This window comes from Platichthys flesus, chromosome 20 (genome assembly GCF_949316205.1).
Source record: "Platichthys flesus chromosome 20, fPlaFle2.1, whole genome shotgun sequence".
In the NCBI taxonomy this organism is placed as follows: domain Eukaryota; kingdom Metazoa; phylum Chordata; class Actinopteri; order Pleuronectiformes; family Pleuronectidae; genus Platichthys; species Platichthys flesus.
This window is the reverse complement of record NC_084964.1, coordinates 7,160,617-7,186,109: the sequence shown is the minus strand read 5'-3', so window position 1 is coordinate 7,186,109 and position 25,493 is coordinate 7,160,617. Positions and strand designations below refer to the sequence as shown.

General features: G+C 41.7%; 1 protein-coding gene across 2 annotated transcripts; it reads left to right on the top strand.

The window, feature by feature from the left end:
* Positions 1 to 767: 767 nt before the first annotated feature.
* Positions 768 to 25,319, top strand: LOC133931946 (arf-GAP with dual PH domain-containing protein 1). 2 transcript variants are annotated; one of them, XM_062378918.1, is made up of 12 exons: positions 768 to 1,068; positions 9,836 to 9,963; positions 12,639 to 12,730; positions 13,966 to 13,998; positions 14,951 to 15,033; positions 17,879 to 17,991; positions 18,114 to 18,260; positions 20,195 to 20,278; positions 21,068 to 21,130; positions 21,277 to 21,348; positions 21,427 to 21,655; positions 22,382 to 25,319. In XM_062378918.1, exons 1-12 carry the CDS (start codon positions 978 to 980, stop codon positions 22,408 to 22,410), a joined length of 1,164 nt encoding a protein of 387 aa, XP_062234902.1. In that variant the 5' UTR covers positions 768 to 977; the 3' UTR covers positions 22,411 to 25,319. The 2 variants fall into 2 exon arrangements, with proteins under 2 accessions (XP_062234902.1, XP_062234903.1); XM_062378919.1 differs by lacking the exon at positions 13,966 to 13,998.
* The last annotated feature ends 174 nt before the right edge of the window (positions 25,320 to 25,493 follow it).

Genomic DNA, 25,493 nt, shown 5'->3' with positions numbered 1-25,493 from the left:
ACCCTCTGGCTTCTACACTGGAATTTTAATCGGAAACCACATTAGGATCATTATCAGAATCATAATGAAATATTTAGGTGATGTAGCATTGTGAAAATACAATGAAATGTAATGATTGCAAATGCGAGTCATGGACCTCTCAGGGCTTCGTTTTATCTATTTATTATTTAGAATCTCAATTCTAATCTCGATTAATAATAACATTCTCAAATTTAAAAAGCAACAAGATAATTAAACTAATTATCAAACATGAATTGCAACATAAATTGAGAACTACAAAATTAAATTAACAATTAACATAACTTAATATATTATAGTAATACAACTACTCCTGTTATTCAAATGTCATGGACTGGGAGGGTGATGGTGATGCTGGATCATGGATCTGGGAATTTGATGGAGGATAGTTATCATGAACCTAGCTAGGATTGTGATTGTTAGGGGGGAATACTAATAATGATAATAGTACATAATAATAATATATAGCATTATTTAAATCTAATTTGGATAATAATCACCATAGTGGCGACTAAATTGAGTTTGAGTTCTTGACTTATCAGTGAGTTAAGTCCGTTTAATACCGCTAGATGTCACCCTTTCATATCAGACTTAACAGAGGGGGAGAGACGAAAGACAGACAGGGAGGAGGTGATGGGAACATATAGACTTTATTATTATGCAGGCAGCGAGACTGGGTAATAGAGACATCACACACACACACACACACACACACACACACTCACACACACATTGTCGCAAGCAGACAGAGAGGGAGAGGGAGAGAGAGAGAGAGAGAGAGAGAGAGAGAGAGAGAGTCTCTCTCGTTTCTCCAGTTCAGGTTGTCGGCGGCAGGTGGTCGGACCGGTGTGTGTCTCAGTGTGTGTGTGTCTCTGTGTCTGTGGATGTTCAGCGGATGTTCTTGCGCAGGCTCCTTCCCTGCACCGCGGTGGTGAGGCTGCTCCTCGGGTAGACTCGGGATGGCGCAGGAACCGGAGGGAGACACCCGGCTCCTGCAGGACGTGCTGGACAGACCGGGGAACGGGACGTGCGCCGACTGCGGCAACCCAGGTATTCATCCCGCAGTTCATCCAGTTCATCCAGTTCATCCAGTGGCTCTGAGATGCACAGATGTGATGCCCGCCGCTGTGCACAGTGAGGTGGGGAGGTGAGCCGGGACGGTGTCAGGGGCAATTCGGTCCAGATGTGGGACTCATGTGTTTGTTCTGCCGGTGGAGCGAGGCCCGGCTACAACAGACCGGACTCTGAACTGAGCCATAAACACATGAGACACTCCTATATGGATGTCAAGATGTGTGTGAGGGTGCACAAAGACGTTTGCATGTGTGTGCATGTGTGTGTGTCTGTGAGTGTGGAAGGGGGGTTGTTAAGGTTATGGAAGGAAAATACCAATGAATGTCCTCAATAAGATGGAAGTACACAAATGTGTGTGTGTGTGTGTGTGTGTGTGTGTGTGTCGTGGTCGTTTGTTATCATTCTTTCAATGTCAGCAACCACCACACAGTTGCTCAGTCATTGTTGGGGTGCTTATTTATTAATTAATTTATTTATTTATCTGTCTGTTTGTTTGGTGTACGTGTTTGTTTCTCATTCACAGATGTGATATACATTCGCTCAGCATAGGGGACCTGGGTTATTTCATTCCCCTCAGAGACACTGAAACCATATCTGTCTACATTCCTTTTCTCTCTCCAATTCCTCTTTTTTTTTCTTTTTTTTTTTTTAAATCCCCTCTCTTTCCCTCTCCCTTCCCTTCCCCTGGCCGAAATGGCAACAAACCAGTTGGTGGCCATCGAGGCTCCGGTGCGGGCCGCACGCCCAGTGCTTGGAGGCGAACCCTGGCCCAGGACGCCTGTGCCTTGGCCCTGGTTACTGCTCCACTGAGAACTGGCTGTAGTGAAGCAGCTTTTGGAGTCAGCAGCGCTTTCCACAAAAATTAGATAGCTTTGTCTGAGCCGTGGTCGCTCGAAGAGGGATTTCATCACGACAGCAGGGTGTTTTCATGATGAGAAAGAAACTGGTCTCCCAGTGTGGTTGGTTCTGTATCTGTGTGTGTGTGTGTGTTGATTTTTAGCATTTTAGATTGACATTATTCATGATGCCTTTTGCTTCTCTGTATCACCAACTTACATGAAACAGTTCAGCCTATAGCCAGTCTAAAGCTTTTAAATACACTGGAAATGGATCGAAATGTCTGGTCCATCCCTCATTTCCAGACTGAAATATCTCAGCAACGATTAGATGGATTGGTATGAAAATAGGTACAAGTTTATGGATGTATCATTTTTTACTGGCAAATGTACCACTATACCCATGTGTTACAGAAGGTGGGACGGATGTTGTGTGTTTTACAGCTGTGAAAAGAACATCTGGGAGATTGTATGACAGCTCTGACGTTCAGGAGCTGAGCCGTCAGACAAGCAGGTACTGGCAGGGTGACTGTTTCCGATCACGACTACAGTGATGAGCCTTTAGTGGAATCCATCAAACTGCTTTCCTCCATATTTGCATTCTTTGCTCACTGGGCTAAGTTCACCCCTAAACCAAACCATCCCTGTCATCCGCTACAATAAACCAGGAATTCCCATGCTCATGATTCGCATCTCATAATGGTCAAGGCATGAATTATTGATGCCAGTGTGGTGGCTCGAATCTCCGATGGGGATGGGATCTTATCTCGCCTTCTTTTTGGGAAAAACATCACAGTTTGATTACGGCTCAGAACACCACAAATCATCCCAATGCAGCAAAATGAACAGACGAGAGTGAGAGACAAGGAGAAGACTGAGTCGAATAATAATGCATTTTGGGACTTTTTATTCTCATAACATGTGTTAATCAGGTTTTGGGTTATGCCAAAATATATGCAAATTATTGCTTGGGAAAATATCTCACTGTGTATTAAGGTCTCACTAATGAAAGGTTTGGTGCCACTTTTGTCTTTTTCACAAAACAAACACCAAAATAACGTCAACAAAAGCTAAATCAATCTCAGGGAAACCGTCAATTTCAGCTCATCATTATTTCATGATTGAAGTTATGCAGAAAAAAATAAAAAATAAAACATAAATACAGGAATCGTGACAACAGCTGTGTGATCGTCCATACTGACATTTTAAAGTCTACCTCCCTTTGCAGCCTCACAGCTGGTTACTCTGCGGAGTGGAGAGCTCATTACACCACAGTTCAGTCTCCTGCTTCTCTCTGTAGTCACCGCTACTGTGCTTTTACACAGCTGAATTCACACAAAAAAAGCTGTTTACAAATCAACATAATCGCCACATAGGAAAAATATCGACATAAACATATTTAACCCTCAGTGTTCCTTGTGAACTCTAAAACAGCGAGCAAGTGTTTTAAAAAGGTATGCACTCTGCAGAGGAGACATATGCTTATAATCCGGTTAACACATTTTATATTGTGTGATTCCTTGAAATGGTTTACGTTCTGAAATGGTCAGAGAACACATTCCTTTCCTAGTGTCCACTGCTGCAGCTCCTCTTTTCAGTCTCTGTCTGAAACACTTGGATTGAGCTCCTGTCTTTTTAAGAACATATTCCAGATAAAGCCCAGTCTGCCCTGATTGGCCATCTGGCCCACTGTGTTTTGATTGTTCAACCACTTCCAGCCGGTGTAGGAGATTCCTCCACTCTCCCTTTACCCGTCCTTGACAGGGGGCGTGCAAAACTGGCTGCTTGTCCTGCATTATGCAAATGTGGGGCTTTGAGTCACTTGACACCAGAGTTATGCAAAAGTATTGGTCGAACTAGTGATGAGGCGTTCCAGGGGCGGGTTATGTTATTTTTTTAGCTTTGGAGACTTTTTACAATCACAAAAAACTAACATGATCTGTCTCACAGCAGTAATGCACATTGTAGAAAACCCAATTATAGGTTTGCTTTTGCTAACAAGATGACATGATCGAGGAAAAACTGAAAACTACTGAGCCAACCCTTAGTGGAAGGGTGGGATATATCCCCAGGAAGAACTCATTCACTTTTGGAGTGGATTGAATCCACTCCAAAAGTGAGTGGAGTGGATTCACTCACTTTTGGAGTGGATTCTCCAAAAGTGAGTGAATCAATGTCAAAGGATTCAAGTCTTTGACATTGCGACAAATATATTTTCAACAATTTTGCTAATTTCTAAAGACATGATGCAGAGATCATACATGCGGTAGGTATGGATTATAAAACTCAATTGAGACACATTAGGATGTTTGCAGACAATCACAACGGCGGGAAACCAGAGAAAGAGGGCAAGGAAAAGGCAAATCATTTAAAACACAATAGACTGAAAAGCAGGTTTTAAGACTATATGCAGAAATGTATCCTGAAATAAGTCAAAAGTTCACTAAAGTCTTTTCTTCAAGTCCTTGGCCCCGGAGCAGAATCTAGACAATTCCTGTTTTAGAAGCAGTGGATTGCCGATGAGCTCCGGTGTGGCCGCTGCATCACATCAAATCCCCTTATTGGCCGTGGATGTGCAGGTAAAGACAGAATATCTCATCAGCAGCACTGACCCGGCTGTCCTCGCTCAACCCTGTTTTATCTTCCCCCGATACAACATCCATTTAGCAGACAGGGAGCCTGCTGGAATTAGTCTTAACACACACAATGTGGCAACACTGCTTGTGCACTTTTTTAATGCTTAGTCATTCTCTTTCTTACCTTTGCTCTTTGTGGGTTTTTTCTTTCTCCCATCACCCCTCTGTGCGCCGATGGGGCAGCTGAGAGGCTGAGCTGGGGGCTTATACGGCAGGTTTCCCTGTAGCTCAGCAGCACTGCGGCTCTGCCCTTTGCTAAGGAAACACACAAACGAGTAATTCCCTCCAGAGAGAAGCCTTAGCAGTCCTCAGAGCAGCGAGGAAGGTGTTTGTCGAACAGCAGAAAACGGCGGTACCTCTGATGAGATAGGAGGAGGGTGAGGATATTAGGGTTGCTTGCTTATTGCTTTTTTTTCCTTCAAAGAGAGCTGTTGAAAATAACCAACATTTCACATTTCACATTGTAACTTCATCTTATTCCCATTGAAACAGTGTCCGCAAGGGTCATGGTGCTATTCATAGATTGTATATAAAGATGGACAATGTGTCTCAACTTCCACCCATGAACCAGAAATGAAGCCAAATGATTCCGGCTATGAACGCTGCCATCTTGCACATTTGGACCCAGTGTCAGTATTGATCGGGGTGGAGCCACGGTTAGTGACGTCCCACTGATAGACGAGCTCGACCAATTATGAGTCAGTCGCAGCCGTCCATCATCATGTCTCAGCCGATTTTCACAGCATCAAATAACACATTTAAACCAATCGTACTGAAAAATGTATAAATGTATCACTTGAAGCATACATGCATTACTGTGGTAAGACAATTCGTTTTGACAATTTTTTACTTTTTAGTTTGCTCCATGTCCCATCAGTTTACATGGAGAAGATGGAACTAATGATCTAGGTTTATAACCTATGCTGCAGCCATCCACTGGGTGGCACCATAGACGCTTTGGCTTCACTTTTTGGGAGAAATCATGTCGTCCATCTTTACAGTCTTTATGCAACAGGCGTGTTCCCATTTCTTAGAGCATTGGGGGAATTGGGCATTGAGCTCTTCATTCTACAGCTTTACAAGAAAAGGCTTTTCCTGTTTTAGGCTCTAATAGAATACGAGACGGACGAAGGATTTCTGAACAAATCCCAATCTTGACTGAATCATAAATTAAATTCCAGCTGAGGGAGAAGGATGGGGTGTTGGAGGAAGCTTTGTAAACAGTATTGACACCAAGGTCTTGACGGGATGTTAATCATCAGCCGGTAGCCAAGCAGCTCACGGACGAGCCAGTGATGATGAAGCATTAGTGATGCAGCTGATTATGTTTGGTTTGCTAATGCAATGCTCCACTCAACGGCACCACAATCTCGGCGTGAAAAAAATTGTAAGTGTGTTTGTCTTTGCTGTTATACATTGTAGTGTGTGAAAGATAATATCCCAAAACACAAAGTTCAGATTTTTAGGAGGGATCACCTGGAAACATCTGTGGGCTACAGAGCTGACTGTGGTCGGAAGATGTCTGAATATAATAATATTTTGAAAGCATGAACAATATGACAGATACAGTCCTCCCACTTTGCTTTATGTGGACTATTTGTTCATGATCTGAAATTGGACTATTTGATATCTCCTGGAGATTATAGGAAAGCGATTCATACTTGAATGCGATCAATATACTGTGCTGCCAGATTCAGGTGGGTGTTTATGCAAATAAATGCAAATAAAAATCAATCGTTTCCAAAAAAAAGAATTGTTTTATATTTCATAAAAATCATATCAGTTCTGAGTTCAAGCTTTTGTGAAATGCAAGTTCAGTCATATCTGCAGGAGATACCGCTGTACAAGTGAAAGTGTGCTGGTTGCCTGAGGGGTTTATCTGAGACACGGGAGGGTGACGACTTCAGCTCGACCCGCTGTTTAGCCATTAACCTCCACCATGACACAGCCACTGGCAGACTGATGTGTGTTGGTCCAGACACACGAGTGAACTCCCGTAGATGCAGAAAAACTAACTGCAAAGTGCTCGTGGGCATCCGGGGCACAGGGGCTGCTATTGTATAAATACCCCGTCGTTCATTTGTCCTGCCTCTGCCCGGCAGGATGGCCACAGGCACTTCTTTCTTCAACCTTGAGCGGCTGAATCCACAGCTCTGTTGTCTGTCCACCCCAACAAGCCCTGTAACTTCACTTTTTCCTCAACAAAACTGTAGGGATGGGAGATCTTTAGCAAACAGCATATGTTCTGTGAAAAGAAGAAAAAAGAAAAAACAGTCACACTACATCGGGAGTTCTCCACCTCCTGTTCTCTACGACTCAGCATCTGTTGTTCACAGTGATCCTGTGGAGAAGCATCTCCTATGTACAGTACATTTAGAGGAGGAAGACCTGTGTGTTTATGTGTGTGTGTGTGTGTGTGTGTGTGTGGTTAGTCAGCCACTGTAATCTCCATGAGTGCTGTCTTCGTCTCAGTAAGGCCTGACTCAGACGGCGATGACCTCACCGCTGAATGGCCGCTTGTGCTTTATGGTGACAGCAGTGTGTGCATTTCCCTCAATCACGTCATCCGTGTGCGTCGCTGTTGGTGGTGAAAATGAGACACAAAAAAAGAAGAGGTCGGATTTCTCCGCATCAAATCACCATCTCCAGTGCTTTTCATGTGATAAAAAATGTCACAGTTAAGTTAGAAGTACAATGCAGTATTGGGCCCGTTTTGAAGTAAAGAAAAATCCGAACATCAAGGTTGGATTTTAAGAATAAAGTCATAAAGTTGTAATTTTACAAATATAAAATTGTGAAATCATAATATTTGGGCAGAAAAAGTCATGGTTTTGAAAGAGTTAAGTGGTAATATTACAAGAGTCAATTTGTAACTGAGAACAAAACAAACATTAAATAATAATTTATTACGAGAATAGAGAAAATAGCTTTTTTTTTTCAAAGATATAAACCAGCATCCCTACCAAACATTTCCTCCACTGGAGGCAATTTCCTTCCAGACCTTGTGGTCCTTTCTTCAGAGCCGATGGTTCTCAAGATGTTCTTATAATGATGTGGTGCTGATATGCCAACATTTTTTATTTTTTATTTTATTATTTGTGAGACCAATACTAGAGTATAATTTAACAAGATTCTCTACATTCTTCATTTTTATGCAGGCAACAGGCTGATCTTATTCCTCTTTTAAAAGGACACACAGCCTAAAATATCAGCTTTATTCTCATTATACAACTTTTTCCTTGTGAGAGTTTGACTTTTTTCTCATAAGATAGTATTTGCTTCTTGAAATTTTTACTTTATTCTCGAAGATTTCTGAATTTCTTTCTATTCTACTTGGTCCTAATGCTCTGTGTTACAAAAGAGAAACAAAGGTAGATTATTGTCGATGCCACATTACACCTGTGGCGATCTTGTGAACTCACATCATCTCTGTAGAACCCCCCCCCCCCCGTTTATCCCTATTCAGGCTCTGTGGCACCTCATGTCTCCAGCCTCAGGAGGACATAAATGCAAGAATAGTATGGTTTCCCTTTTCCACCCTTCTCTCTACTGCAGCTTTTATATGAGTCCCTTGGGTGTTACACACTCAGTTTATGTGTTTGTGTGCATGCATGTGTGTCTGTGGTGCAGCACGCCAAGGGTCTCCTAGTCTGAGAAGTGGCAGCGGTGGATAGATTATGAGATGGAGGGAGAATGTGGCGGCTGCTGAGTGTTGCCTGATAGAACATGGTTCTCTTAGCGGCTCGTTGCTCTTGTGAATTTATGATGCTCAATGGAGGAGCATTTTAATCCTCCACTGTAAAACGTGGCACTCGGCACACGTGACCACATTAAAGGGAGTCTTAATTGAAAATGTCCACAGTGTCGGTCTCTCGTGAATGGCTTGTTCTACAAAAAAACAAACCTAAGGAGAATTTTGGCAATAGTTCTGATAAGCAATAAGCAATTTATTGAGCATCAAGGCTAATAGTCTACAAGAAGGCGAGCAGCTGTGATGCTGTAAGCTAAACTTAGGGCATTGGGATTCAAAAAACGTCAATGTTGTCTGACATTTTATAGGAGATAATTGACTTATTCCAAAAGGTATTATTTAATTGAATACATATTGGCTCAATTACTGAAAAATGATGAGTCCCAACCCAGCATTACCAATATTATAAACAAGAAAAAAATATGTTATATTTATTTACTTCATCAGGTGGTATATGTATAGTTGAGAATTTTTTCATAATTATAAATATCCCAGAGGGCAATGCCCATTGAAGGCCCCAAAGTTTACATGTTGAAGTAATGTTCTAATGCAATATGGATATATTTAAAACTGGAACTGGAACAACTTAATGTTTCCACAGTTTGTCTTGACTGAAGAAAAAAAAAAAATTATTAAAGAAATTGACAATATACTTCATCTTAATCAATTATTCATTTATTTTCAGTTTAACCAGGATTTTATGTTGTTTATTCTCTCAAACTTTTACTCTAACAATGTGGTTATACCAAGCTTTGAGTTTGCAGTAAAAGCTGCGCCTTGTTTCTCTCTCTCTCTCTCTCTCTCTCTCTCTCTCTCTCTCTCTCTCTCTCTCTCTCTCTCTCTCTCTCTCTCTCTCTCTCTCTCTCTCTCTCTCTCTCTCTCTCTCTCTCTCTCTCTCTCTCTCTCCCCCTGTCTCCCTCTCTCTCTCTCTATCACACGCTGCGTCTCTGACTTTGACGACTTCATTTGCACGGGCACAAGCAAAGTCTTGGTATGAAGCGATGACTCACACGTACCTTCGCTGAACACCCGCTGATGCTGCCTCTGTGTCACGCTGCAGAGAGCCCCCCTCTGTGTGTGTGTGTGTGTGTGTGTGTGTGCGTGTCCGTGTGTGTATGTGTGATGATGTTATCACAGTGTATTTAGGAGTTTGCTGATGTAACTAATCTAATAACGATCTCGTCTGACTTCTGATCAGATCTCCGGCAGTCTGTTTCCTGTCAGTAAGATAAAACAGGATTTCCCCAAAACCCTATTTGCTGCCCTGCTCTCCTTTATGAGCAGTGACACACTTGACCAGAGTCCCCGTGTAACATTTGCTTCATTTGCTTTGCTCCTATTACCTAACAGAGACAGCATCAGCACTTTCAGTATTTATAGCCTGAACCTTGAGCTGCTGTTCTCAATGTTGCGGCGACTTTATGACAAGACTCCTCTTTTATCGCTCCTGTGTTTCTTTCTAACATCCCCCTGTGCGTTTTCACACAATTTGATATTCCGCCCCCTCTTCCCCCCCGCAGAGCCGGACTGGGCGTCGGTGACGTTGGGCGTGTTTGTTTGCCAGGCCTGCTCGCTCCTTCACCGAAGCATCCCCCACATCACCCGGGTAAAGTCTGTCCAGGACACGTGGGAGGCCAGCGAGGTGGAGGTAGGGCAGAAATTTGGTACCAATGCTTTCTTGCACTTAAGGACGAGCTACTGTTCAAAGGTCAAGATCACTGTGACCTCACAAAACATGTTTTTGACGTCATGGCTGGTTACTTCACTCCTCAATGTTCTAAGTCTAATTCCCCAAACTCTCCTAACTGCACAAACTTGATGCCAACTGCATATTTTAACCAGATGTATCAAACCTCATGAGATTCCACCATCAGTATATTCAGCGAACCAACAATTCCTCATAAGGCAAATACAAATACATGTACTATTTCTATATCTATATCTTAATAATGTTACTATTCTAATCTATAAACACTTATTTTAGTTGTTTATTGTTTAAAATATATTCAGATGATTGATAAAAATTCTCAAAAGTGTCAAACAGGATTGATACAACTCTCATATCTGCATGGTATCGTCTGTATCGATTCACCCGGGCCGAGAGTTTCTTATATCACAAGAGTCGATTGCTCTCCACACAAAAGTGATACTATTTATAGGTGTTGCAGGTCCAGACCTCCATTGGGCTCATCTCTATCAACAGCTATCTGCTTATGAATGCTGACAAATTAAAAAGCGGATGCAAGTCAATCTGTTCCACTTCTTTCACTCTCCACATGGACTGTTAACCAGCGACATGATTAGTCAAGCTGGAAATGGAAACCAGAAGTCTTCTGATATATTGCTGTACCATTTTTACACTGGAAAATACAGAGTCTACAAACTAAATCATTGCAATTGTTTCTATGGAAACTACCCAGTCAGATATCAATATGAAGACATGAATACCGTGAAGCAGGTGGAGGAAATTTTACTTTTTTATGAACCTGAAGCGGCTGCTGCTTGTTTTTCTGCTCTGTACTTGGACGTGTCTGGGGATCAGAGAACTGTAGGTTACCACAGCAACACAGCATCATGGTTTTATCTGACTTAACACCATCAACTATCCATTAACTAATAGATGTTTCGATGGGCTGTGATACCAGAGCTTAGGTTCCAGTGATCTGTACCCGACCCTGACCTCTGACCTCTCTTTGAGAACGAGAGTGTTTTCCTCAAAGGGATCAATAAAGTATAATTCCATCCGTGAGACTTTTCTCTTGGGTGTAAGAAGCCGAGCTGTTCTGTCCCCTGCAAACAGTCAGAATATGTCAGCGAGAAATATTGACTTCTGTGCACAATTGTAAACACAGAAATGCATATTTTGTCGTCGCTGAGGTGAAGCTGATTAAAATATTTGGCCCTGCAGGGGAAAGTGTGAAATCGTCCTTTGAATATATCATGTCAGCACTAAAACACCACATGAGGGACCAAAAATACTTTTGGGTAGGGGATGCTGTTGTGAGTCATGATGAAACCCAGGAGGTCGGATTTGTGGGAGGACAATTATTGGGATGTGATGGTGGATTTATCTTAAGATGAGAGTGGGAAGGTGTATGAAGGAAAACGCTAAGAAAATACTATGCATTTTAGAACTTGAAAACATGAGTTTTGACTTGAAGAGGTGAATGAATAAAGTTCCTCCAACTCATTAAATTAAGGTTATTTTAAGAATATACTTCCCAGTGATAAAAGCAACATTACCCACGAGGAACGTTCTGTATTTTTTGATTTAAGTGATGTAAAGTTTATACGCTGAGAGAATTTTTTTGCAGAGTTTTAGTGTGCTCTGTAAAAACACAAAAGGAAGCCGGAGAATTAGATGAGTAGTTGAATAGATATGAGTTTTATTGGGAGACGGTTGATTTTGCGATGCCAGTTTATTGCTGAGACTTTTGGAGCTGTTGAAGTCCCATTCCAATAAAATCTCCTCGATCTAAGTCACAATAGTATTCACGATTCGATTAGCCAAACCTAGCTAATATACTGCGCATGCCTGTCATGTCTTTAAGACTTTACCAAAAATGCCCCACAGGGTCTCCCTTCATGATGACTCAGTGATGGCGTCAATGATTTCCTGCACATATTTCTAATCCCCTCTCACACCGAAAGGCTCTGGTGTTTGATGATTGAGAGTTGTGTCCTTTGAGCAGTTTTGAGAACATCAGATAAGCATTTCATTTTTAGAGCTTGAGTAAGTGTTACAGGTAGATGATCTTCAACATGAGGTGAAGGAGAACAATGGGATAGAGCAGCTGGGAGAAGTTAAAACTCTACAACATGATTGAAGCTTAATTAAAGTGAAGTAAGCGCCACAAAATATTTCCTAATAACAATATAAGAATATTTAGAGGCAGTCAGAATTTCATTTTTGCATTTTCTAACATGTATTTTGGGGATATTTTTTGAGGATGTAAGGTGAGCACTATGAGAAAACAAAATCGGAATAATCTCACCTTTTCCTAGGAACATGCATACATTTAGAGCCACTCCTTACTGTGTGTAATGATACAAACTCCAGTGACATACTGCACACATGCACGATGGCGCTGGATAAAAGGCCACACTCACAAAACGACAGTTTACAAGCCAATGCCTGATGTCATGGTGCCACTTTTTTCAAATAAAATACCTGAACAGTTGCTGGTTGAATCTGCCAGTTTGTAATAATGATCTGGTTCCCGTTGAATCTCGACATTGGAAATTCTTCAAGTGTTGGAAATTAGTGTATTTTCTTTTTTTCTGTTCCGATTACCAGGTTGTATTGTCCTTTCTTCTTTTCAGTTAATGGCTGCTATGGGAAACAATGCAGCCAAGGCCAAATATGAGCAGAAGGTTCCTGCTTTCTACTACAGACCAACACACACTGACTGCAAGTGAGTGCTCTTTCTTTTGTCCCAGTCGAAACGCAAACACTGGTGGTGCAACCTTGTATGTGCAACCACAGTCCTTAAACGATTTTAATGAGGCATTTCATGTCTGTAGTCTTGAAAGAGAATATCCTTGCAAATGAAATTAGTTTCTACTTGAGGCTATCTAATAAAAGTTTTTAAATCAGGCTAAGTGAGTCAGCCTGTTTTACTACTAGTGTTTTGGAGTACAGAATCGTAAAGAAGATATGGCTCAGATTAATTAAGTTACAAATCTTTTATATCACAATATCCTCTTTACAACGTTCCCCTGTTTCTCCATGTTTACTGAATATTTTGGTTTCGTAGCTGAACTGTTTTGAACCATCATGGTACAACCTTCACTCAAATGTCACTTTGTGTGTCAATGTATAATATAACCTTCATTGACCAAAATATCAGAGGTGACTTGTGAGCTCGCTCATATTTGGAATAGTGTTTCCTCTAATACAAATAACAGAAAGATCGGGAAAAAAATAATTGAACCCAGAGCTTTCACAAGTTCTTATCCAGATCCACAAAACAGACTTGGGCCGTTGTTCTTTGGCACAACGGGCTAATACTGGCGCAGATCCGCTTCCTTCCCCAGATCTGGCCCAGCTCCCGGCTTGATGTCTTTTATCTCTGGTCAGGAGCTGGTCCAGGACTGGATCCATCCACAAATTGTCCCACAAGCAGCACCAATATGGATTCGATAAATTAATATTGGTATTGGTACAAAATACATTTTAAGAATTCCAAGCTTCTACACGTATACATAAATATGAAATGCCTGATTTTCTTAAGTCACTAATGTTCAAAAGTTATCCTTTTTTTTTAGCCGTGACATTTTGATTTGTATCATGTATGTCATGTGTGCAACGTATACATCCACATGTATGAAAGGCACGTGTGTACACAGTGAACTGAATGGCTGAAAAGAATGGAGCCTCTGCCAATGTACTAATACAACATTATTCACAGCAGCAGTTTTGACATGAAGTAGAAGGTAAACACGGGGGTTAGTTATCCCTTTGATACTCTTCTACCTAAATGAATTATTACTATCACCCGTGTTTACCTATTTAATGTCAAAATGGCTGCTACGGAAAGGTCCATTATCTCATTGGTTCAGTGTAAATGTTTTGTTAAAAATAACAACAATTAAGTTTCATATAAGTCTTGACTATCTATTGGTTCTTAATGACTTTATTTCTCTGCAGCGCAACAAACTACAAATACGGTTCATGCGTAAGGTAACACAATATTCACACTACCCTGTGGACTATTTCATGCTTTATCTACTCTCCATCACAGAGCATTCTTTGATATTGTTTCACAACATTAAAATACTCTTTTTTGGACAAAATGCTGCAAACAAAACAATTTTTTTTTTCTGGAGGCCACAAAATGGGCCATCTTAGTTTCTCTGTATTGATGCCATAATCATTTTGAACGCCCATCTGCCAACAGATAAAAAGAGTAGCCTCGGTCTGTGCCTGCATGTAAGCCATGGTGTTGTTCTCACACTCCACTCCCCCGAGAACCAGGGAGTTTAGTGTTTAAGACCCAGTGTCACTTTAAGGTGCCATTCAAACAGATACTGAGAGGGAAACATTTGACACTCTTGATGCCGACAGAACAGCCGATTCATTTTCTGAGAGGTGCCATAGAAGAGGAGTGTGTGGAGAGAGAGAGAGAGCGAGAGAGAGAGAGAGAGAGAGAGAGAGAGAGAGAGAGAGAGAGAGAGAGAGATTGAGAGAGAGAGAGAGAGAGAGAGAGAGAGAGAGATGGAGAGAAAAAGTCACGAAAGCAGCGCGGAGCCTGAAGGGGAGGCTGAAAGGTTGGAAGAGGCAGCGAAGTGGCGATGGGGAGAGAGTCTGTTGGCATGGTGATGTGCCGACTGCTGCCATTTGTTTCTCCGCACTCTGAAGAGGACGAGGCTCTAAGAATGAGATCGCTTCCTGTGTGTGCAGCTTTGGAAACTGCAGGCAAGCGAAAGGCGCTGATCACAATTTGACACTGAGGCCTTTGTGCTGCAGCGCGATACAAGTCTGTGAGTTGTAAAAGGCCTTTTTCTAATATTAGTAAAAGGCCTTTTTCTTAAAGGCCTCACTCAGGAATTGTTTGTGAGTGTGTGCGGATTGGGGCAGTCGCTGGGTGTGTGATCGAGATGAAACCTAACTGTGTGTGTTATCATTTCCTCAGGCTGTTGAGAGAGCAGTGGATCCGAGCCAAGTACGAACGGAATGAGTTTGAGTTCATCGAGAAACAGGAGCCTTATTCTGCAGGTTGGTTCTGTTATGCCCGTGAAGCCCCTCATCAGTTATACTGTTTCCACAACACTAACCCTTGCCCCCTCCAAGCAGATAATGTCCCCAAGCTCTGTTGTGATCCATCTTACTCCTGTGTGCCACGGAACCTCATTCTCATGTAGATTCAAAACTGTAACATTTGACCTCTGTCCTTTTGTCCTTGAGCTGGTCCCACACATTGTCCTAGTGCAACAAATATGCTACTACAAATACTCAACCAAGCTGCATCAAATAACACACACAGACATTGGTATCAGTTCCTTAAATATGCTTGACATCTTTCATCAAGGTCAGTTAAGGATTTTCCTGGGAAATTGGTGAAAATTCACAATAAATCTCACAATGTTAAAGAAAGTAAAAAAAAAAGATCAAGGCCAAATTTTGATGGGCTCTGTGTCGTGGCACCTGTCCGATCCTTCCACCAACACAGTTGTTGGTTATGGGTTATTCACTGTGGGTTCGATTCCACGACTCCTGACTCCATCACCCGTCATAATTGTCAGGATTCAGACGATTCACATGCCTCGTTTTTTTGCCCCTCCTTATTCACTGCTGCAGATAACCTCTGTCTTTTTTGTCCTCTACACTCATGTCATTCCATCGTTGTGTGTGTGTGTGTGTGTGTGTGTTACTGACATGAAACATTCACCTACAGTGGCATTACCTCATCGATCAATAGCCCTGCTTGTCCCCACCCCTCGCCTCCTTCCCTCAAAGTCTTTTCCTTTCTCCTACCCCCTTGCCTACTCAATCAATGTTAACTGTGGCCGCTGTGGAGGCCAGGCTACTGTCAGTCTCAGCCGGCCACACACACACAGACACACAAACTGTACCAAGATGCCCTGCACATCACAATGAGTGATGTAGAGGGTATTAATGTACAAACATAAATGACACAATGAATCACATCATTACACTCTGCATGTGTGTCTGTGTGCGTGTCCAATGTAACAATAAACGGATGAGGTCACCACAAGCCAATCATCATACTCCATCTTCAATATCATGTGAAATGTATACTGGAAGATACAGATACACACATTGCTGAACCAAACACACACACACACACACACGTTTGTACTTCTATCTTATTGAGAACACTCATTGACATCATTCCCTAGCCCCTTGTCCGACATTAACCAACCAAACTAAATTCCTGACCATAACCTAAACCTAATTGTTACTCTAACCCTAAAACCAAGTCTTAACCCTCCAAAAGCCCATTGAAAAAGTGAGGACCTGCCAAAAAGGTCCTCACTCTGTAGGGTCCATGCTTGAAAAGTATAGATGTAAAGGAACACACACACACACACACAAACACACACACAGGCAGTTCCATTTTATGTCAGTGACAATTACAGTGCCCCAGCTTAAATGTGCTTTAATGCATTTTTAAATGCAAACCTACACACAACCACTTATGTGAGAATGGACGAAAATGATTGTATAAAAGTCATCAATGGATGATTCGGGTAATTGGGTTCTGCCGCCGGCCTCCACAGGGAAATGTTGGTCCAAGGAGCTTTCAAGGTTCTGCTCATCGAGGGGTGAACAACACGACAACAGAACGAACACTTTGACTGAATTTGAGAAGTGCTTGTACGTGCATGTTAGTATTGTTTCTTATGTATCGTGCTTGTAAGGGTGATCACATCTGCTGTGAAGATTCTGGTGTTTCCCCATTGCAGCTTGTGATGTGACACCGGGAATAGCAACAGAGTAACACCATCTTAACTTGTTATTATTTGATGTCTCACTTTTCCCAACATGAACCGTAGTAATAGCTACTACACAGTATGAACGGGTAAATTATAGGAATGTACTATAGGAGCTTGGTGGTCAAATGTCAAAGGTCAAAATACATGTCTTGCCTTGTGAACACAACATGTCAAGAATGCCTAAGGGGAATTACTTCAGATTAAGTAAAAAAAAATATTTGGACCGATTAGAATTTTATGGTCAAGGGTCAAGATTGCTGTGACTTTGCAAAACAAATTTGCTCCAAAAACACCTTGAGGAAATTTCTTCATATTAGGTGTAAATGTTCAGTTGGACTCAAAGATAAATAGATTGTATTTTGTATAATGTGGTTTCCCGAGGTGATTGTTGGACCTTGTCCCATTCTAGCTTAGTCTGTAACTTGGATGAACAGACCCTCTAACAAAAAATGTAAATTATATCCTGTCCAAATCTCCCCTCTGCCTTCTGTTACACTCCTCTACACAAGCATTCAGGCCACGTTAGCCCCCTTTGTCCCATATTCTCCGTTTCCAGTGCAGGAATTACAGTTTATCCAACAATTAAAGCGCACATTACACAAGACTCAGCATCGAACTAACGGCTTGAATGAAGATGAGTCCCTTCTCTGGGTGTACCACCTGATCGCTGATGTGCATCCAGCCACAGAAATAGGTCTAGATTAGAAAGAATACACGTCACAGCGAGACGGAAATAGAGGAGAAAAAAGAGACAGAGGCAGAGTGTTTTTACATTGCAGGCTATAAATGGTGCAGCATATCATTAACATGGAAACCGATGTTCTCTGGTACGGAGACAATGGAAATCACTTTGGATGTGCTGCCTCGTTCTGCGCCCCCTGCTCTGCGCTCCCCCCCCCCCCTCGTCCGTTTGCTTCTTGGACGTTGTGCTGCGTTCCCTCACTCACGCCATTTTCCTCCCCTCACTTTTTAATTAGATCTGAAATGATCTTTAATTTCAGGGTAACAGAGGACGCCTCCTATGTCTCTTATCTCTCGTCTGGTTTCGATACCATCTTCTCAACCTCTTTTTTTTCCCTCCCCCCCCCTTTTTCTCTGCTCAGGGTACCGAGAGGGGTTTCTATGGAAACGAGGAAGAGACAACGGTCAGTTTCTCAGCCGAAAGTTCATCCTGTCAGAGAGGGAGGGAGCGCTGAAGTACTTCAACAAGCAGGATGTGAGAGCAATGACACAGCCGATTTTTAAGTCTGGTGCTTTTACAGTGGCAGGATTTCATTTTGGCACTTTGGCACTTTGGCGATTAACAGTTTTGTCGTTCACGGTCCGGCCTCTGTCCAGGCCAGGGATCCCAAGGCGGTGATGAAAATCGAGACGCTTAACGCCACCTTTCAGCCGGCCAAGATCGGCAACCCCTGCGGCCTGCAGATCACCTACCTGAAAGACAACAGCACAAGGAACATCTTTGTCTACCACAGTGACGCTAAGGTACCCTCTCACACTGTTATTTATACACAAACATACACACACCGACCGACTTATAGTGGCAATATGTAGTCTTTGAATACACTAATACAAGGGGCTATTACAGGGATAGTAGTAGAATATGTATGCTGTCTGCTTTGCTAAACACTCCTAGTCTTAGGAAAACCATCATTAATAATTTATCTCCTTTTGGCTTTATCCAACTAAGAATCACTGGCTTCATAAGCTACAGCGCAGTCCAAAAATATTTCAACAGTAGGGATGTGTCGCCTGCGAACAATCTGATTCTTTCCAACGGATCTTTTCAAGAAAGAGGGAACTGAGTAGTATGAGCTGCCTGAGCTGCCCTCGAGCCACAATGCTTCCTCTCACGCAAACTCTGAGAAGATGTCTGCCCCCTCGTTGATCTGGGATCACCTTGTGAAATGTTTACAATCAACATAGTGGACATTAGGTTCAATACAGGCTATTCAGTGCTGTCAAACCAAACATGCAAGAATAAATCAGTTGGATATTGAAGTTTAATCGTAATCCTACTGTGTCATTATCTTCATAGTCAGACTGGCCATGCAGACATTGGGAGGAATTCCCCATATATCTGCATGTTTGACTGAGTTGCTGTGCTACGACTTAAAAATGCTATCAAGGTTACACCACCAGGTCATTTATGTACATTAAGTAGCACCAGATTACTTAATCCTTTCTAGGAACCTTCATGAAATATTACAAATCAGTTCCTTTCTGGGGAATTCAAGAATGAAAACTCATTAACCCTCATTCTCTATTCTAACCCTTCTTAATACTCCTCCTGTGAACTAGTGTGTGTGTGTTTGTGTGTGTGTGTGTGTGTGTGTGTGTTCTATGTCTCTCACTGAGGGTTTTATATAAGTACACAAATCATTGCCTCACATTACGTCTAAATGTCTGGGATTTAGTGTGTGACTAAAATAGAGAGAGAGAGAGAGTGAAAGAGACAGAGGTGTAGGAAGGGGTTCATGGTGATGTCGTAGTGAAGTGGGGGGGGGGGGGGCATAGTTAATCAAAAAAGATATGAAGGAGAAGACAGATATTAATGTAGAGTAGAGTGAGAGGAAGTGCTGCGCCCTCTGCTGGTCAAAGGCTGCGGTAGAAACGAGTTCATTGGGTTCATCCAGTGTCACCGTCACTCTCTTGCTTTCTTTCTCTCTGTTATCGACAGGGCTGCAGCATCCACACACACACACACACACACACAGAAACACACACACACACTTTTGACCACACTTGCCTACACCACATAAAAAAGATTGAGTCAGAGGAAAGAAAAAATATGTATATTCAATTTCATTCACTCAATCTTTATTTTACCCGGGACTAAAACAAATAAACAGTCAAATTTGCGAAATAACTAAAACAGCTGGAGGGAAAATAAGGTGAGATAAAAGAACTGCCCTAAGGTTAAAAATGAGTTGAGCTTTAGATTGTACTGAATGTTCCCTGTTGCAGGTGCACGATGAGAGTAAAATGGATTTACTGTGCTCAGTAAGAACAGTTGGTACCTGCAGTGTAATCCAGTCATTTGAACCCACATTCAAAAACAGCAGTGATAAAATATGACAGACCAGTAAGGGCTTTAGAGATTAATACAGCCCGTCTCAAAACTCATCTTTTTAAACTGACATATTCAGTACAGTTGTTTTTAATTTGGCCAACCTACATAATGTTATATTTACTGTTACTGTCTTATTGATCTTTTTGAGACAGTTATTTTTGTGAGTATTTTTGTATGTATTTATCTCTGCCTTGTAAGGTGACCTTGAGTGCGGTTCCCGTTTCCTCCATATACTCACAGCCCAAAACACATGTGAATGGGGTAGAATGTGAATGTGATAGAATGTGATTGTGAATGACGGCAGGACAAGTTGCCACTGAGGGTGTTTTGTCTATTTGTTTTGCAGGAGATGGTCGACTGGTTCAATGCCATCAGAGCAGCCAGGTTCCACTACCTGCAGGTGGCTTATCCTGGAGCAAGCGACGAGGAGGTGAGGTTGAACGTATTCGTCATGAACCACACGCAGCCGAGGAGCTCGTGGTTAGGATAGAAATTGTCAAAGACGTCTGATTATCAGTGAATCATAATTACTCCAGTTATACAATATTTTGTTGCTTTATATTGTTTGTGTGCTGGACGTTGTGAAAAGACCTTTTATAAATAAAAAAGGTCTTTGGTTCAGAGTGAGGAGAAAAACTTTGCGTTCATCCTACCTGGTTTATCTGCAATGAAGATTTTCATGTTATTTTCTTAAACATTACGTGTGCATCTCAGAGGGATGTTAAGCAATCGACACAGTCTTCAGACCGAGGTTCACAACTTTCAAAATAAAAGCGTTGTTATACAACTCGATATATAGCATGGCAGCAACAAAACGAACATTGTCCGCACATTGCGTACTTTGAAGACAAATTACTAAAGAGGAAGTGATTCTCTGAATGTTGTTGCCATGACAGCGATCATCACCTGTGACACCTGTGAACATCTCTGTTAGTCATATGGCGAAATAGTGATAATCAGACTTTTACATTGATCTGGTGGTACTAGAAGAAGACAAGTTGAGACTTACTGTTAAGCCCCAGCTCCACTGACTGCAAGGCACTGTTTGACCTCTATCAACTTTTAACATATTTCACGACACTGCACTTCCTCTGGCCATTAACAATACACAACATGACCTGTTCTTGAGTCACGCGTTCCACATACAGACAGACCGAGATCTCTGGAATCAGTCATAGTTTTATGTTCTCATTTCAAGTGATTCTCTCTGGTCTTCCAGCTGGTTCCCAAACTGACCAGAAACTTCATGAGGGAAGGCTTTATGGAGAAAACAGGCCCAAAGGTTTGTGCTGTAGTTATTCTCACTGGATCATTTCTGGAACATGAAATAAGGATTCATTTCACAAATCACGTTACATTGACCCAAATCTGACCAAAGTGTTCCACCACTTCCACTGATGAACTGACTCCCTTCGTTTTTCACCGCAGCACACAGAGGGCTTCAAGAAGAGGTGGTTCACTATGGATGACAGGAGACTCATGTATTTTAAAGACCCTCTGGTAAGAAGACACCTCGCTTTTGTCTTTGTCCTGACTCAGCGTTCACAGGTCTCACCTTGCGTTCCCCTCCTCTCCCAGGATGCGTATGCCCGTGGCGAGGTGTTCATCGGCAGTAAAGAGAACAGCTACACCGTCATGGCCGGCTTGCCCCCGACCACTCAGGGCCACCACTGGAACCACGGCATCACCATCGTCACGCCAGACAGGAAGTTCCTCTTTGCCTGCGAGACGGAGGCCGAGCAGCGGGATTGGATAGGGGCCTTTCAGAGGGTCATCAATCGACCAATGAGGCCACAGGAATATGCAGGTGCAGAGAAAGGACAGTGTTTGTTACAAACCAGTAGTAGCAACAGTTGAAAAGTTTTAGAAAATGTATTTCTGATGATTCTATGTTGTTCTTTTTCTGAACTTAAGGCATTGAACAAATAAACAACTAAGGGTATTTTCCTATCTTTATTCAAGATCACAGTCTTTCAGTTCCAGAGCAGGACTTATTGATTTTACGTTCAGATTTTTTACTTTTAAAAGAGTGATCTAAAGTACCACCCGTAGGGGACTACTCATCACTACACTTTGGTTATTGAATTCTGACAGAATCCGAGTGTGGGAACAGAAAATCAATAAGTCCGACTCTAAAACCGAAAAAAACCCTCTTTTTAATTAGTACTCCCTGGATCTTAATTAACTAAATTTGTTGATACATTTTTTTGTTGCCGAAATTCAAACAAATGTGTTGCATTTGTGTTGCTCTATTTGCCTTGAGAGAAGGGAGTGGAATCAACTTCTGGTGGTGAGCAGATGTAATGTGTGAAGATGGTCAAAATGTCTCTCACGCTGTTCAGTTATTCTACACCAGCTCCATGTGGTTTTGAGACTGAGCTGCTCCTCATCATGTGAAGCCTCCGTCTGCTTCTATTCCTCTAACGCTTAATATTGTCTCTTAGTATCTTATATGCCTATTTATTCATATTACTGCTCACCCTCTATTACTTTCATTACAACATTTGCTCACTTCGTTTCTCTATCTTTGCAGTGGAGGCCCATTTCAAACACAAGCCTTGAAACCTGCGGGGAAGCCACAACTCCAAACTGATCCCAAATCGAGTCTCGGTCAGATCAGAGACGACCCTTGCGTGTGACCACAGACCATGACGGGACAAAGGTGGGGTGGGGGACGTGTGGGCATTTTGAGATGTGGGCAGAGATGAGAAAAGCTCATGAAGAAAAAGAAAATGAAGAGAAAACGGTCTATGTGTCGGAAACTCAAACTCTGAAAAGGGACTCGTGGCCCCTCATGGGGTGAAACGCTGGTGGTCTGAGGCCAAAGAGTCGATGATGTCATCCCTATCGCGCCTGCTGACCTTGTGCTATTACCATGCCAACCATCCCCCCCCATCCTCAGCTGCGTGGGCCATCCAATCCCCTTCGCCAACCTCCATCCCCCTGGATTTCGTCTCGTGAATGGTGCATTCTACCTGTAATCTAATGTAATTATGTAATCTAGAGTCATTTCACTGGTTGCTTAACCGAGACAGTGTATTGTTAATTTATTGAATGTACAGTTTTGATGACAGTGGCTTACCGTGTGTGTGGAATCGTGACGTTTTGGTTGAGGACGCTGTGTGGTGGAACCTCTGGCACTGACACCCGGATAAACCTGAATCTACAAAGTGCTGTTAACAACAAATATGCATAAAACACACACAACAACTCAGTGATCACCGTCGCTGTTAATGTAGCTGGAGGCGACTCATCTGCTTCCAGACAGGGTTCTTTGAGAACCTCAATCCGACAGCTGTTCTCTTTTTTTTATTTGTACTGTTGGACATACTGAGTCATCGTAGACCGTGATTGCTGCTTTAAAGGATTGTAATGTGATAGGATTGTAATTTATATAACACGTCTACAACTGTGGTATTTACTTTTTTGCATCTTGTTTTAAAGGACACATTGCTGTGTTGATCCATGGATCAGTGCTGGTTTGGTATGATCAAAAGCATCAATACAGATGAGTCTGAAATCAAGTTGCAGGTGTCTGATTTGTGCTCAAACCAATGTGAAAGACAGGAAAAGTTTCATTTAGCCACCATTCCTTTTGACCCTTTTCATGGCAGCCATTTTGATGTGAAATAGCAGGTAAACACAGGCATCATTAATCACATTCACTAGGGCTTAATACTTAAAGCAGCACCTTCATTATGTGTTATTAATACTAATCTTGAGACTGATATAATATTATCTTTAGCAATTGTTATGGCTAAGGTGTTAGCTAACAGATGCCTAAACAGTTCACACTGGTGAATATTGTGTGTCTGATATTCCCTCTGTTTTGGTCTCTGCCAACTCCTGAAGAAAGGTTCTCTTCTATTCACATACTATATCAGGTCAACATGGCTGTGGAAAAGGTGTGTTTCGCTCTGCAGTTAAGAGGCAGGCTGTGGCTTTTAAAAGAGTTAAAACATTTTTTTATATTTGATAATTTCTTGATTCACTATTTATGAGTTCTTAATGACTGCAGCACAATAAACTCAACGTAACATAGACATTATCATTAACATTATGATTGTTATGTGGCTAAGGTGTCAGCTAATAGTTGTATTTTGACAAGGGGCAAAGCTAATCTTCTCTTTGACCTATAGTCACCAGGTGATGGAAACATGAATGAATTTAATTTTCCTTTAGCTCTATTTTGGGCTCCTGAGGAAAGGGTCTGTTCTACTTAGGCAGAGTCCTAATGTGATTAGTAACGTACTATTTCAGGTGAAAATGGCTGCTGTTAAAAAGGTATGTTTAGCTCATTAGTTAAGGGGCAGGCTGTGGTTTAATACTTCAAACTTTCTCGACTTTATTCACTATTTCCTGGTTCTTAGTGACTTTAATTATCTGCAGTGCAACAAAGTCAACATAGAACTAATATAACATCGCCTCATGCAGTTTTTATGGCTGAAGTGTTAGCTAACATTTGCCTAACCAAATAACAAGGGCAACGTTAGCCTTCACTTAGAGTCGTGTTTCTGGCCACCTGGTGGATATAGGTCTGACATTCACTTTCATTGTCTCTTACCCTTTCAAAAACTTAAACCCACCCTAACTCCCAACCTCTTACCCTGACCCTAAGCCCCTCACCTTTATGTGCAATGAAAATAAATTGGTTATTGAAACAAATCATACATGTTAAAGCTTTTTTGCTGACGTCCTATACTGTCAGAGGTAAAAATGAGAATCTGACAATTTTCTCAAGAATGTTTTCTATGTTGAAGGTGAAGGTTTTATTTGATTTGCAGTAAATCCTATCAACCACTAGATGGTGACATATACCTACTGCTGATTCTGCAAGACCGTTAGGAGCTTAGACAGAACATAACAATGTCCTGATGCAGCAGGTTAGGGTTTTTTAGTTTTGGGCTCACATGTGAAGATGAGAACAAACTGTAAAGGGAACATTTTAAATGAAGCAGATATCATGACAAAGTGTAAGTCCTAGCAGTCCAAATGATTCCATTTCCATTCCAGGCTCACAATCCAGACAAATGCAAATCATCAAGAAATAAATCAACAGCAACATAGATTTTACACATCAAACTTTGTACATACATATTTATTGTTTTTACTATGTGTGTATATACCAGGCTCATATACCTACCATGTACTTCTCCTAATACTACAACTACTACTACTACTATAAATTATGCTGAAGTTATTTGATTTGCAAAGTGGGCACAATATCTATTCATTAATTAACAATGAGCTTAATCTTAAAGAGAGACTGAAATTATGGAGGAAAACATTAAGTCGTTTTGACTTTCTGTATATTTACAGATTAAACAAACAGGAGATGCGTTAGGGAGCCTGAGGCATTGGTGAAGAAAAACTGTATCATGAACTTGAATAACTGCTCTATGCACATGTGCTAACTGCATTGTTTAAGGAGTCTGAAAATGATGATAGTAGTTGCTATGGCTTTTCAGAGTCACCAGATTTCAAACAAAATATTTACTTGTCTCCCCATTAACACAATAAATGCACTAAATGAGGTTGATATTTCTGGAGGTGCAGGGTTATGGAGGAAAATCTTTCTTCGACACTAGGATGGGTTGTGCTGTATTCTCTTAACAACATGACTCTCTGCAGACGTCATTATAGAG

Bases quoted from the DNA above. Each gene is read 5' to 3' on its own strand.
- LOC133931946 (XM_062378918.1), top strand. From the start codon at position 978: ATGGCGCAGGAACCGGAGGGAGACACCCGGCTCCTGCAGGACGTGCTG. The intron at 9,964-12,638 runs GTAGGGCAGAAA...TCTTCTTTTCAG, and splicing joins GGGAGGCCAGCGAGGTGGAG to TTAATGGCTGCTATGGGAAA. The intron at 17,992-18,113 runs GTGAGAGCAATG...GCCTCTGTCCAG, and splicing joins AGTACTTCAACAAGCAGGAT to GCCAGGGATCCCAAGGCGGT.